This window comes from Catharus ustulatus, chromosome 3 (assembly GCF_009819885.2).
Source record: "Catharus ustulatus isolate bCatUst1 chromosome 3, bCatUst1.pri.v2, whole genome shotgun sequence".
Lineage (NCBI taxonomy): Eukaryota > Metazoa > Chordata > Aves > Passeriformes > Turdidae > Catharus > Catharus ustulatus.
The window spans coordinates 46260201-46275085 of record NC_046223.1 but is presented as its reverse complement, the minus strand read 5'-3'; the positions used below and the strand labels follow the sequence as shown (position 1 = coordinate 46275085).

General features: G+C 37.7%; 1 protein-coding gene across 1 annotated transcript in view; it reads left to right on the top strand.

Annotated features, from left to right (window-relative positions):
• ARID4B (AT-rich interaction domain 4B) overlaps nucleotides 1-14885 on the top strand; it is a 91870-nt gene that overhangs the window by 38105 nt on the left and 38880 nt on the right. Inside the window, exons 6-11 of the mRNA XM_033054992.1 lie at nucleotides 2072-2151; nucleotides 4374-4465; nucleotides 6889-7027; nucleotides 12346-12425; nucleotides 13748-13821; nucleotides 14627-14772. Of these exons, the coding sequence (XP_032910883.1) occupies nucleotides 2072-2151; nucleotides 4374-4465; nucleotides 6889-7027; nucleotides 12346-12425; nucleotides 13748-13821; nucleotides 14627-14772 (611 nt within the window). The remainder of the gene's footprint in view (nucleotides 1-2071; nucleotides 2152-4373; nucleotides 4466-6888; nucleotides 7028-12345; nucleotides 12426-13747; nucleotides 13822-14626; nucleotides 14773-14885) is intronic.

The window sequence follows — 14885 nt, the reverse complement described above, 5'->3', positions numbered from 1 at the left end:
CGTCGGCTCCCCGGGCTGCGGCAATGGCGGCACGGCCCCCCCCTCTCTTCCCCGGGCCGCGGCAATGGCGGCGCCCCCCCCCCTTCCCTCCCCTGGGCTGCGACAGAGGAGGGAAGAAGAGAGCTCTCCCGCCTCTCTCCCCACCCCCCGTGCTGCCTGCAGGGAGCCGGGGCAACACGGTAACACTGTAACAATTGCGAAATGCCGGCTTTTACTGGCCGGTGCTTGGCTCGGCACTCTGGCTGGCACGTCTGGGGTTGTAAATGTCAGAAAATTATTCACATATTAGCCGCACCCGACTATTAGCCGCACTTCCGGGTTTCCACCAAAATTTTTGTCAAATTGCTGCGGCTTGTATTCGTGAAATTACTGTATTCATGTTATGGAACAAGATTAAGATTCCCTCTGGCAGGGAAGAGGCCACAAGCAGATTACCACATAGGACACATTATGTGGCTACCTGCCTAGCTCTGAATAGGTTTACCTCTGCTGTAGTCAGCTTATCTCTTGAAGTGGATAGACTTTTTTTTTTTTATCTCTCATTATGTAATGAGACTGTTTTGTTAATTAACACAAACTGGATTAGGAACCTGCTGACTTCTACTTCACTTAACCAAAGAGGAGCTTAACTATGCATTGGCCATTTGAGATGCAGTTCCTAATCTTTGTGGTTTGTGTGCAGTTCTTACCATTGACATTTTTCTGCAGATGTTGAAGTGGTGTCTATAAGTAGTCTATAAGATGAGCTGGGGAGTTGTAGTTACAAGGGGAAGTTTCTTTATCAACAGTACTCAATTTTATATGGGGGTGAAAAATTCTCAGAAGTAGATAAAAGATTCTTTAATATCAAGTAAATGTTAGTCAAGAATCTTGATGTACCTTGTTGCTTTTTATATATTTTTATTTAAATTAGAAAATGTTGAAGAGTAGAGCACCCTCCATCTGAAAGCAAGAAATGGCTAAAATTCATATCTTATCCTGCTGGTCAGCAAACATTCTCTTAACACTGTTATTTTGATCTCTTGATGGACAGATGATGTTTAAGTAAAGGTGAAGGAGATATGTTAAGAAGTTGCTGGATTTTTTTTTTTTTAATATAATATTTTAATGTTATTGTGAAGTTGTTTCTGTGCCGGCAAAAGTCCTGGCGGTCACTTCTGTGTGGCAGCAAGGATATAATTATTATCTCTGCTCAAGAAGGGAGAAGAGATGAGTTGTTGTCTCATTGAACAGTGCGAACAAAGCCTAAGAGCTGAAATTTGTCACCAGGTTTTCATCTGTTAAGCGCCTGCAGAAGACTTGACAAAAGCTTACTTTTTATATGACCCGTGTATCAGGTTCGGAGGACCCCACTTTAAATGTGTACAGTACATTTCAGGATTCTAAAGGAAAATGTATGGAGCTGAATGAACTGTATTATGAACTTGTTTCCAGTTGACCATGTGATAGCAGAGATAGCAAAAAGTCTAGAAACTGGGAGTTGCACAGTTCTGTCAGTAGAGCTGGTTTTGATGATTGTCAGCACGTTGGCTATTGTCATCTTCCTTAGGATGATATATCACTGTTGTTTTGTAGCATAGTTGCATGAAGTTAACAGAGAAAGATATTGAACTTCCATAAAACGTTAAATTACGACTTTTTCCTATAAATGCCTATTTAAGTTTCTCTGTGGTAAGCAGAACTTCGCTTGAATATCACAGGAGTTGTGCAGTTAAATTCTTTAAAAATTGTAAATGTTAGAAAAATAGTTTTTGAATGTTAGAAAAAGTAGCTTTTGAACTGTAGTATGTTGAATTTAATTTCATGACACCATGAATTGTCTGCTCCACTACTGATTACTCAAGGTAGACAAGTGAAAATTAGCTGTGGTGAGAGAGCAGCTTATGTATTTGTATTTGGTCGGTCTGTGAAATGCGTTACTGGATCTGCAGCATTACCTGGGCATAGGCTTGTTCTAAGGGTTGACTACAGGAATATATATCCCATTCTTTCTGACATGTAAATGAATTGCATATTAATATCCTGAGTTAAAAAGAAATGTTTTCTTTCCTCGCCTCTTCTCTGGTGACAGTATTTGATGATGGTGATGAGAAGACTCTGAGGCGCTCTTCCCTGTGTTTAAAAGGAGAAAGACATTTTGCTGAGAGTGAGGTAATTGAAGAATTTTTATATTACAACTTTTTATTTACAAAAATTTAAAAGTGATACTTTTATTATCTCAATTTTTAGTATGTTATGCGTATTCATGCAACTAAAATTGCGAGTTAGGCAAAGTGTGGTGCACAAGGTCTGGTTTTTTCTTTTTTAGAAACAAGTAATGCAGTTAGATTTCACCAAACAGTGTAAGTTAAGAAACAAAATCAGCATTTTATCTTCTTCATTTTTATATTATTGATAATTCGTAGATTGTAGATCACACAAAAAACCTGCAATCACACAACTACTTCACATTGTATAAAAAATTATCTGTAAGTATTAGTCAGGGAAAAAAAATCACAGTATACTTATAATATGAAAAGTGATACAATTTATAACATAAAAAACTAATGTACGTATTTCCATATAATAAAGTTCTGATGCATTTTTGATGGTTGAACCCAATTTGTAACAGTTGATGAAACATAAATGCTTTTCTTTTAAATGGTGAATAAGTTGCTGTTACTTGTTTATTTGACAAAAGCTGCCAGTATTTTGAAGCTGGCTCATGTCTTACAAGTGACTTGCACATTGAAGTATGCAAACATTTGTAGCATATTCCAAATAATTGGAATTTCTGAATGAGAGTTATTCCTTTATGTTATGTAAAACAATCTGAATGGATGGGCAGATTTATGTAAACATGTTTTTTTATTGGACAGCTACTGAAGATGGGTTTTTTTGCTCTTTGTAAGTGTGCTGTTATTGCAGTCAGCTGAGTTTGTTGTTTGCCTACTGCATTCTTGTGAAGATTCAGGTGTTTTCTAGAATCCTGAATCAGGATTAAACATATGTAAGGTGGGAGCCTAATTAGATGCTTAAATCTAGATTCAGATAGAAATTGTATCGTTTTAAAGATTGTGGTATTCCTTCAATTTGTCCTTTGTTATTAATGATAAGCCCAACTGAAGATTAGATTTCTTCTGTTCCATAAATACTATTTTAATATGGTTTCGGGAGCATTACCTTAGAGTACCTGGGTTGAAAATCGTGGTCTGCATATATTGCTTTGTGACCTGTTTGGCTGAATGAAAGTAATTCAGATTATTTTGTCAGATTCAAAGAAACCTTAGACTGAAATGAGTGGTACTTCTTACTTTATCATCTTTTTTATTATCTAAGCTTTTGATGTTTTGCCAGAAGTCACTGATTTGCAATTCACTGTCACCAGCTCTGAATGAAACATGTTGTACACTTCTTATAATTACCTTGTGATTGCACAGCTACTCAGCAGGGAAAACTGCATCTAAAATTTCTTTTGTAATTAGGCCAGTGCCTCACAGTTGTCTTGTTCTGATAGTGCTTCCCAAGTGTGTGGTGCAGAATCTTTTAGGATATCCACCACCACTCAGAAGTAGTCATACATTTATTTTCAGATTCTAGAAAACCGGTCTCATTGTCGCTAAGTTAATTCCCTCTGAGATAGAATACTCTCGAGATGCTTTTTGGTGTTGCACATTGAAAAATTCAGACATGACAAAAAAGTTGAAGTCAGAGGACTATATTTAATTTGGAAGGCTTTCTACCTTCTTTCAAAGAAAATAATAAGTGGTTGTACAAAAATTTCTTGTATACCAGGAGCCTTCAATGGTTATCATTTACCCAGGTAACAGCAGGCTTAAGGAGAGAAGATACTGCATGTTGAAGGATTCTTCCTGAAGAGGCAAAGTTCTTTCTTTCCCTCTCTTTTTGTTTTGAGGTTGATAAAGCATCAATTGGCACCTTCCCAATTATCAATATAGCAGCCTTTTTAAAATTGTTTTAGAATCTCTCTCACATATCAAAGTATAAATTACTAACAAAAAATACAAGTAAGTTGTCATGTTTACTGCTGTTGAGTGATCTTGCTGTTTAATTTCAAAGGGGACGTTTATTCATTCTTAGATACTTATTTGATGGTCTAAAGGCTGGACTTCTGAGAAGAATTGTCTGTGTGTGTTTGAAAAAAGTTAATTATTCAGAGTTGGAGAGAAAGTGTTGAAAAAAACTCCAAAACAAAACACATTCCTTTTTTAAAAATCTAAGCATGACATGTATGATGTACTTTTGTATTTATTTTGTAATGACAGAGTAAGTCTCTGTTGACAAAAATTGCTTCAGTGAAGCAGGTGGTTTGGAGAATAACTTATACCATGTTTTTCCTATGTAAATGCGTATGTATTTTTTCATTTCAACAGACATTAGATCAGCTTCCACTCACCAATCCTGAACACTTTGGTACTCCTGTTATAGGAAAGAAAACAAACAGGGGAAGGAGATCCAATCATATGTAAGTTAAATATTTTGATATCTGTACTGTGTGTAATCAGTTCTGAAGCTTTCAGTGTGTGCCAGGTTTTATTATTTGTGTGTTCAGGCATCTCTTAATGAAAAAAACCAGGAGGCTGGATGTAAAATGTTGTTTAGCACTCAGTTTGAAAGTCAGGTTCATGTTTATTGTTGCATTCAAGCATTTCAAGTCTTCATGTAATCAATATTTAAAATAGTACCAGGTATAGGCAAGAGCTTTTTCTTGGTTTAAAAAAAGAAAAAATGTGGCATCTCAAATGGAAATGTGATGTTAAATTATATTTACAAACATCTCTGTGGTGTTGTAAATATGTTGGACTCAAGTTAAAATAATTACAGTGCAGTCTTTGTCCAGCTGTTAGGAAGTCTGTGGAAGGCCCCAGAATCCTCCTGTAGAGCTTTGGTTTTTCAATACACGGTCTCCGAAGGGCTTTTAGAAATAGATGAACAGTATTGCTGAATTACTGAGTGGGTCAGGTTGGAACGGACCACAGGGGCTCATCTGGTCCAACCTCCCTGCTCAAGCAGGGTCATCCCAGAGCACCTGGCACAGGATTGGGAGATGGTTCCAGATGGTTCTGGAGTATCTCCATTGAGGGAGACTCCACAGCCTCTCAAGACAACCTGTTCCAGTGCTCAGTCACCTGCACGGTGAAGAAGTTTGTCCTCATATCCATGTGGAGCTTCCTGTGCACCAGTTTCTTCCCATTGCTTTTAGTATAGTTTGCAACAAAATTTACTGATATGAAAACAAAACTCAAGATTTCTTAGGTGCCAAAATTCTTGGTACCCCTGGTCTTGATAAACTGGTGTTAAGTAGTCTAGTGCCTCTTCTTTGTTGTTTGTGGGTAGGTTGTGTAGTGGGGCTTTTTTGCCTGTTTGCATGAAATTTTTAGGTGTAGTGGTTTTCATGCTTGAGTTACTTTTTTGCACTTTTTAATAGCTTGAAGTAAATGTTGCCCTGTATGTGTAGAGAAGCTATAAATTACTCAGAAAGTTGTTACTAAATTGTGAGGTAGTGAAGGAAAAAGCTGGCATTACCACAGAGAATGTGATTGCAGCATCATTGGTGTCTCTGACTGGGTTGTGCAGGACATTATTATGTCAGAAGCAACACACTTATCTTTATCTTACAGCTGATACTGAGTTAACTGGATTTAAAGACATTTATGGCAGTATTTGTGCAATTTGAGTTAGGAAGTAGTCTCTTCAAAATGTTTCTGACTTTCTCTTTAGTCTTTGACTTTTTTTCTCTTCCTCCAAGATATTCTTGAGACCCAGAAAGCAGCCTGAAAGACTTTAATGTATTTTAAAAGAAACCATCACTTTAAAAAAACGAATGTTGAGGGAAAAAAATAAACCCAAACAATGCTAACCCAAGATAATTATCATCACTGAAAATAACATAAATTTAAGGTGGAGACAAGGAAATTTTCCTTCACCTGTCTGTCAGTTGTCTTCTGTTGCATGCATGGTAACAGCGAGTTTTTTGTTAATACTGAATTTTGTACTCAAAAGTAGTTATGTGACAAATGGGAGATAGCTTTTAAAGTAACAGTGGTTGTGCTCATTGAAGATGCTGTGTATTTTCTGAGGATTAACCTTTGAAGTGACTATTTTAAAAAGATATACAGAGATCATCAAGTGAGTGTTTGTTGGGGTTTTTTTTTTGGGTTGCAGGTAATTTTAGTTGGACTAGTTTGTACATTTAGATTCCTCATATGGTTTAAAACCAGGTGCAGCTTTGTACTTGAACAGTCAAAACAATGAGCCACAACCCTTTTAAATGAAAATGCATTTGCACCTTGGCCCATCTGCTTGCATTCCAACACTTCATTCAATGTGAAATTGAAACTGTCATAGAAATGCTTCACTGCACATCTTTAAAGAACTGTTTAAGGATAAATAGACTTTCTCTTTGCTATTATGTGTATCTGATGTTTCTTCTTCAGAGATTTGTCCTCTTTCAAAATTACTTTCCATTCTGTATGATTGTAAAAGTAAAAGCATAGAGAGATTAAGAAGGAAAACTGAAACGGTTTAGCTGAACATTGGTCCAAAACTACAACTGCCACAGTATTCTTTAATAGTGTTTATGTAGAGCAGAATGATTTCACTTTGAATACCTGGACAATATGTTTCTCTTGCTCCGTATGGATGCATGGTGGTGTTTTTGTTGGGTTTTACACATATTAGTAGTAAAAGTGCATTTCTGAGTTTGTAATATTTGAATTGTTAGTATAATGTAATTATAAATGCTTTATTCATTTTTATGCCAAAACACCTAACAGGCAATTCAGGTCACTGTTATTTATGCATCTTTGATAATTAGCTTTGGTTCTCCTGTAAGTACAATAAGCAGGTTTTGAATAGTTGAGTTTTAAGTCTCTTTCTGTTGTTTAGTCCTGAAGAAGAATCTTCATCCTCTTCCAGCGATGAAGATGAAGATGATAGGAAACAAAGTGATGAGTTACTAGGAAAAGTTGTGTGTGTGGACTGCTTCAGTGTGGATAAAAAGAAAGCTCTGTGGTTTCCAGCCTTGGTAAGAGTTTCATCTTTATTATCATTTTGTACAGCTTTCCTCATTTTCTAGGCGCCAAAGAAAGGTGTGGGGTTTTTCCGTTTTGGTGGTTTTTATTAGAACTTAGTATTTATTTTTTTTTTCAAATTGGACTGTACAATAGCAGGCAAAGAAAATATATCTAGATGTTTGTTTAAAAAAAGGGATTGCTAACATGGCCTTGGTTTTTCCAAACAGCCACAGCTTGTTGACCTAATTGTAGCTCAGCAGTGTGTTCAGTACTATTGGACTAGAATTTCGGGGCTTTTTTCCTAGGCTATTTTCTGTCAATTTTCCAAATTATTGAGTTTTATCAAGGAAGGAAATATAAAGTACAAAGGGAGGGAAAGTTTAGTAATTGCAGAGACATGATTTTTTGACATTCAATATAAACACATTGCATAATAAAATCAAATGGTTTTCTCTTGGTCACTACAGTAGGTAGTGGAAAATTGACATGAGATTTACTTTAAAATTATATTGTAGCCTTCTGGTATCGTTATTTTTTCCCCTTCCTTTATTCTGGCTTAAAAACACTTTTTAAGAAATAAACTTCTAAAAATAATCACAGTCTAGTGATTCCATGTAGACTCACTGATTGATATATTTAGAAATTAATATATTTCTATATGTGGTACCTCCTAGTATCATGCTTTTTCATTTTTATTTTTAGTTGTAAACATTTGATTAATTCCTTGCTGCAACTTTTATCTAATTTCATGGGAACTTGTGTTCTGCTTTTGAAATTATGCCATACAGTAAGATTTAACTCCTCTTAGTATGTGCAATAGCTCTCTGTTGCAGCTTTCTGCACAGTAGGCTGCTGTGTCTTGTAATGCAGTCCAGCAACTTTCTAATAGGTGTTCTTTTGGGGAAGTTTGTGGAAGAGGAGTCACTGAAATATTTTTTGCAAGGGAGACAGCAGAATGTACAGCATGGAGATACAGCAGATAGCTTTAAGAGAAGTTTTCAGTGATAAACAAGAAAAATTGAGGTGTTTGCTGAAAGCTGACATCAAGGTGATGCAGTATCACCTGTCTCACAGTTCTCTCAGACCAGTGGTCAGTGATGCTGGCTTGAGCAATTCTATGTCACACTGCTGGGTTTACCTTTCTGGTCATGCCCATTACAGATGCCAGTTTCTATTGCATGTTCTCAGAGGGGTTGGCTTGTTTGTGACTCCTGTAGTGCTGCTCAGAAAAGCGATGGGTCATACCTTAAAGAGGAGCTGAACTGTTTCTTCTGCTCCAAAGATATGCTAAAGATAGACAGTTATTTCTTCGGCTTTCTGTTGAAGATTGGAATAGCTTCTTCTTTGTGGAAAGCTTCCTGCAACAAATGAAAAGCAGTAGGGGGATAATGTTTGAGAGTGAAGCTTGTTAACTCTGAAATAGCTTATCCTAGATTAACTCTTACTTTAGTAATCAGGTTTATAGCAAACAAACATCATTCTGCATTTAACCAGAAAAGCTGTGCCAAAGGATAGATTTGTACCTCAAATAGCTGCCTTTTTTGGTTTGGCTTGGTTTTCTTTGTTATAATCCCTTCCCCAGTAGCTATACCTCTTGGGTTTTTACCTTGTAAGCAGGTTTCCTCTACTGTATCAACAAAGTAATATTATCTTATTACTGATAAATTTTGCATTAACTTTGTAGTATGGTAATTACATGAATAATGTAATGAAAATTCAGGTTTAATGTGCTGAAGAACGTATATCTCAGCATTATTTTTTATTAATGGTAATATGTACAGATACTTTGTGTATAAGCACAGAGGACATTATGCAAGTTTATAATGTGAAAACAAGTTCAGGGATTAATCTAAACTTTTACAAGTAACAATTCTGATTAATAGTGGAAACCAAATACTTTGGATATCAGTCCTATAACCAGATAGATTATCACTTACAAATTTAAAACCGTATAAATCTTAATTTGGTAAAAATTACTGTGAGCACTCAGTGATTGACTACGGTAATTTCACGAATACAAGCTGCACCATTTTCACCAAAATTTTGGTGGAATCCCAGAAGTGCGGCTAGTACTCCGGGGCGGCTAATATAGTAACAGTATTCTAAAAGATGCCAACACAGAAGTGAGAGCCCACGGCAGCCCCAAGCCAAGCTGGAGCCCGGCTAGCCCCAGCAGAGGTGGGAAAGCCTGGCAGAGGCGGGGCCAGCAGTGCGGGGGGTGGGCGGCAGAGCCCGAGCCAACAGCGCAGGGGAGCCCGGCAGAACTGGGGCCAGCAGTGCAGGGGAGCCCGGCAGAACCGTGGCCAGCAGCGTGGGGGAGCCCAGCAGTGCAGGGGCCTGCAGTGCTGGCCAGGGCGAGCAAATGCGGCGGCGGTGGTGCAGGTGGTGGGGGGGCGAGTGAGCCTGGCAACGGCAGCACCGCCCAGCTGGCCCCGAGTGGCCCCGCTGAGCCGTGGCACTGAGCTGGGCCACCCGGCCCCGTCGGCAACCATGAGCGGGCCGAACCTGCCTGGCCCCGCCCTGAGCCAGTAAACCCCGCTATGCCGTGATTCTGTTACTAATTGCCAAATTTGTGAAAGTTGCACACAGATCCTCGCTACGAATGAAAGTGTGGCTAATATTTGGGTGCGACTTTTTTATTGACAAAGACATCAACGTTGTCGACGCACCGGAAGTGCGGCTTATACTCCGTGCGGCTTGTATTCATGAAATTGCTGTACATTGTTTTAATCCTGCATTCATGTTTGGGTTGGTGGAGGGTTTGTTTGGTTGGTTGATTGTTTTTGTTAGTTCTGTGGGGAAGGGGTGAGTAGTAATTTCACGATTATAAGCTGCACCATTTTGACTAAAATTTTGGTCTGAACCCAAAGTGCGGCTTGTAATCAGGTGCGGCTTATATACGGACAAAGAACGAAAAGTTGCTGTTTTAGTTTGGAGGACAGGTGTCTGCCAAGAAAGGCAGGAGCTTCTCTTTGAAATGGAGAATGTAAACCCCCTCCCTCCAAATTATTATAATTTTAAAATCAAGGGGCTTTCAGGCAAAAATACGGGAATTAGGAATAACAGTTCTTTTCTAGGGAAATAAAATAGAAATACAGTACTACAAAGAAACAAACTCCAAACCCTGACACAGTCAGAGTACAACCTGACACCCCATCAGGCAGGGTGTTGGTAGCAGTCCCATTAAATGGTGGCTGCATCCTCCTGCAGTGACAGATGTGGTTCAGTTGGAGCAGTGCTCCTGTACAAGGTGCAGTTTCCCTCCAGAGGTCCAGTGGTGATGTGGAGAAATCCGGTTTTCCTCTGGAGTCCAGTGGAGAAAGGGGCTACCTTAGTGTCCCAAAACCTCTGTTTTTATTTTGGTAAGAAATGTTGAGCTCTTCCCCCTGGCTGGAGCAACTTCCAATGGGATGAAGTAATTTTATCAGTCCCACAGTGGGACTCAATGGGCCATTAGCAGAAAATGACTCGCTGGAGGAAGGATGGGTTGTGAAAAGATAAAGAACAATGCCCCGCCTGGTTTCAATGGATGGCCCATTAGCAGAATATCTGCTGTTGAGATAAGGATCACTGCCCCCACCCTCAACAGATGGTGATAGAATAGATACCTTTTATCACACTCTGTATTGTAAAGTGTGGCTTATAATCAGGTGCGGCTTATGTATGGACAAAGAACGAAAAGTTGCTGGCACCCGGAAGTGCGGCTTATACTCAGTGTTGCTTATAATCGTGAAATTACTGTAACTGGAATGTGAAAGGGTCTGACAGTTGCTCCTTATGTCAAAGAGTGTGATTTAGTAAGCCTTATAGCATTGCTTAGTTTTATGTGTGCTTAAAGGCTTTTGAAAGGTGCAGTGAGGAAATCTGCCTGCAGCATTTTCAGAAAATTGAGTTTACATAGGATCGTCTCTTTCATCCTTCTGTGACTCCAGTGGAGTTTGTTTTTGCAAGGAAATTGCGAAAACTTGATTCAGGCAAAATTGAGGTGATGTTGGTTGATGTAAAGGCACTAGATGAGTTTATGGTAAGCTGTTTTCCAACCTCTGAATGGATCTCTGACTACTAAGATATTGATACTTCTGAAAAAACAGTAGCTATAGCCTGAAGAACCTTTATCCATCTTTAACGAAGTAGACGTTTGCACTTTTTAGTATAAAATAGAGGATGCTGATCATTGGCTTCTACCCTGACATTGCAAACTATATCTCAGGCTTAATTTCAGTTAGGAAGTTGTTGTTTTCTAAAGTAATTTTTTGTAGACTGTAGAATGCATTGAATTTTGAAACTTGGTCTGTTAAATTTTTGTCTTGAGGAGCATATTTAGCCTATGCTTTGTGATATGTTGAGTCTCTTTCCAAATTGCTTGGAGCTTTTGACTTTAGCTCATAAAACGCTGCATAGGTGGTGACCTATGTAAGGAGGGGAAAAACCCCCAACTTTTGCCATTTAGTATCTTTGTATTTGGTGGAAAATTAGGACTGAAATGCAAAAGTTGGTATACGAGAGAAGAGGTATTTACCTGGGCTAACTTAGGGCTACAGTCATTTGCTGCTTCTTGAGGTTTTGTAGCAGCCAAAATTTTCCTAACTTTCAGAGAACTATGCACATTGTGAGACATCATATGAGTGATGGAGAGGGGGTTGCTTTCTATTTCATGTATCTGGCAATTCAGTATGTACATACATATATATATATATATAAAATAGTTATATTTATATTATTTTTAAAAAAATTAAATTCTTAATGCTTTTTGATTAGTGACTTGTATACTGGTATAACAAAAATAGGTTTTAAAATTGCAACAATTAATACGTTTTCTCAGTGCTAGACTTGATTACTCTGCTTCTTGAATTAAAGAACCTATCATAATACTTGTACTTGAGGGGCTCCAGTCCCCTAGGCAGGTTATTTGTAATTCTTCCCTCAAAAAATTGCATTTCATAATTTCTGCTAGCTTTTAGTTTTGACAGCGTGTGTGATTACATCCTTGGTGTTTCCATTTTTCAGAAGTCTCTAAGTCAGGTGGCAGCACTTGGTGAAATTTCTGTATAAGCTGTAGAGGCATGACAGATTGACATTTTGTCAGAATGCTGTTTTTATGTTTCCAACAGCAGCCGTCAGTTTCCCTCTAGGAGTGAACATGACCTCATTCATTCACTAATTTCAGGAGGTCATCCCTTTCGGTGTTTTGAGGGATCTCACTCGTTCTTATCTCAGGGTTGCCAACGAGAAGTGAGCACAAAAGCTTTTAGAGAAGCACTGGTATTTACTATTACTCTCTTGTTTTAGCATTTTCTCTCTAAACTTTGCAATCGTAATATCTTTGCAGGTGGTTTGTCCAGATTGTAGTGATGATATTGCGGTGAAAAAAGACAATATTCTTGTTCGCTCATTCAAGGATGGCAAATTGTGAGTAAGAATGTAGAGCTGGATAATTGAACAAAATTTATACCTCAAGTGAAATGTAGTATGAGATATGTTGGGTAAAGTATTATTAACATCAGTAAGTTTCTGCCAAGATTTTTCTAATGTTTGAAAAACTGTTAACAGCCTACATGGTGATGAAATTAGTCTTGAACTTTGTCATTATTAGTAATGGGATGCATAAATCTATCTGTCTTAGTTTTAATTTCATTGTTAAAATTGTGGCAAACACAGCAGTATTACATGACTTCAAGAATGGCCTGGAACTCTTTCCTGCTGTGGTTGGAATAGAGCAGTGCTTTTCAGGGATGTGGCTGTAAGCTTATCCAGCTACAGAAGGGTCGGTGGGGATGTGTGCATGCCTGCACGTACACCACATGCACACACAGAAATCCTCTTTCTTGTTTGAAGGTAGTAAGGCATATGTTTATCTCCGTCTAGACTGCAACTGCATCTTATCGTGCTATAATGCTACTCAAAATAGGAAAAAGGATAGAGAAACATAGAAAACCAGACTGTCTGGTATTTGCAACAAAATAAAGAACTTTGTGTTCTTAAACTCACAACAATAGAATTCTTTTTCTAGGTTTTAGTTTTTATTCAAAATTTGCAGCTATTTACTGTAGTTGAGTTTAGCAGAAAGTTTTGCAGGAAGGATATTGACATATTTAACAGTTCTGTTGTGGTTTAATTACTTACTAAGTCTATGGTATTGCTTTACCATTTGATAGTTTTTCAGGTGTCAGTGAACATCATCCAAGGGGCACACATAAAGATGTGTGCACACAAGCACATACCCACCAACCAACCCTCCAGAGCTGCAATTCAGATTTGCTTCCTTGGTTATAGACAAAGTAGAAATCAGAAAATGCTTTGTTGTTTCAGTTTGGAATTTTATAGTGACAATTTACACTTAATACTCATTTATATTTTAAGCAAGGTAGGGTTCTAAATTAATGTTAAATTAATGTGAGGGTTTAAAGTATTACATATATGGGAGACTCAGAAACTACCTGTTTGTGGAAGTAGCGTGCTTTTTTTAGTATGCAGTGAATGTATATAGTCTAATCAATTTAATGTTGGAAGTTTTGGTTTTAATCCACTAATGCTGTACCAGACTAACACTACAGAATTGTCAGGATACACTTTATGTGCATCTTATGTATGCTTAGTAAGTGTAATGTAATCTTAGTGGAAGCTTTGTATTGTATTTAAGTTAGTTTAAGTTAGTTAAGTTAGTTTATTGTATTTAAGTTAGTTTACCTTTAAAATATTGTAATTTTTTTAACACTTTCTAAATTATCCAGCGTTTCTGTGCCAAGAAAAGATGTCCGGGAAATCAGTGAAACTTCACCAAAGCCCGACGCTTTGTTAAAACAAGGTAAAAATAACTTCGTGTGAGAAACACTTATATGTATTTGCATAGTTACATGAATTGCACTAAGTCTATGGCAGATTGATTCATGCCTTAAAGATGCTAAAATACAGGATCTTTTGTTACAGAATAATATATTGAAGGACAGCACTTTATAGAAAGTTAGAGGAACTTTTTTTAAACAAATAAAACCTAACTAAACAAAACCCCTAAAAACAACACCCCACCTGTTCTACACTGACCTTAACTGTAGTCATGCCAAACAGGCACACATTGATTCTATACATTATATTTTTCCTTTTGCTTTAGAACTTTAAAGAATTATTCTCTTAGTAGTGCCCCTAATACTTGTGAGTAAGTTGCCTTTATGCACTTTGAAAATCTGGAATTGTGGGTGCATCTGAAAGTTTAAGCTTGTGTGATCAAACTCTTAGAATTAGCTTGTGATTGTTTCTTCCTTCTTGCCCTCCCTTTCTGGCATATGTAACCTGAAGTTAAATTTTCGTATTTGCCCTATGCAGAAAATCCTTGTTTGTGTCTGTAGACACTAACATAGTAAAAATACTTGTAATGTCTCTGCCTTGATGTGCAGAGAACACTAGACCAGTTTGAATGGATAAGACAAATAAGGATAGGCAACATGGAGTGGTTGTTGAGGTTCTTTAAATTTGGGGTGGAATTGTTAGTTAGCAATCTTTCCTCCTTCTCCTCTTCCCCATTGTCCCTGATTACTGTTTTTTCTTTTTTTTAATTGAAATGTTTGTGCAAACAGATAATTCTGCAGTGCTAACAAAGTCTGGTTCTTTTACAGCTTTTGACCAAGCACTTGAATTCCGTAAAAACAGAACTGTTCCTAGTAACTGGAAAACAGAATTGAAAGAAGACAGCTCCAGCAGTGAAGCTGAAGAAGAGGAAGAGGATGAAAAAGAAAAAGAGGATAACAGCAGTGAGGAAGAGGCAAGTGAAGTTAGTAAAGGGCCTAGATACATAGCTGACAAAAATTAACAGGGACTTATGTATTTAAGTAGTCCTTTTTTACATAAGGGGACATGTAACAAGTTAACCTAGAC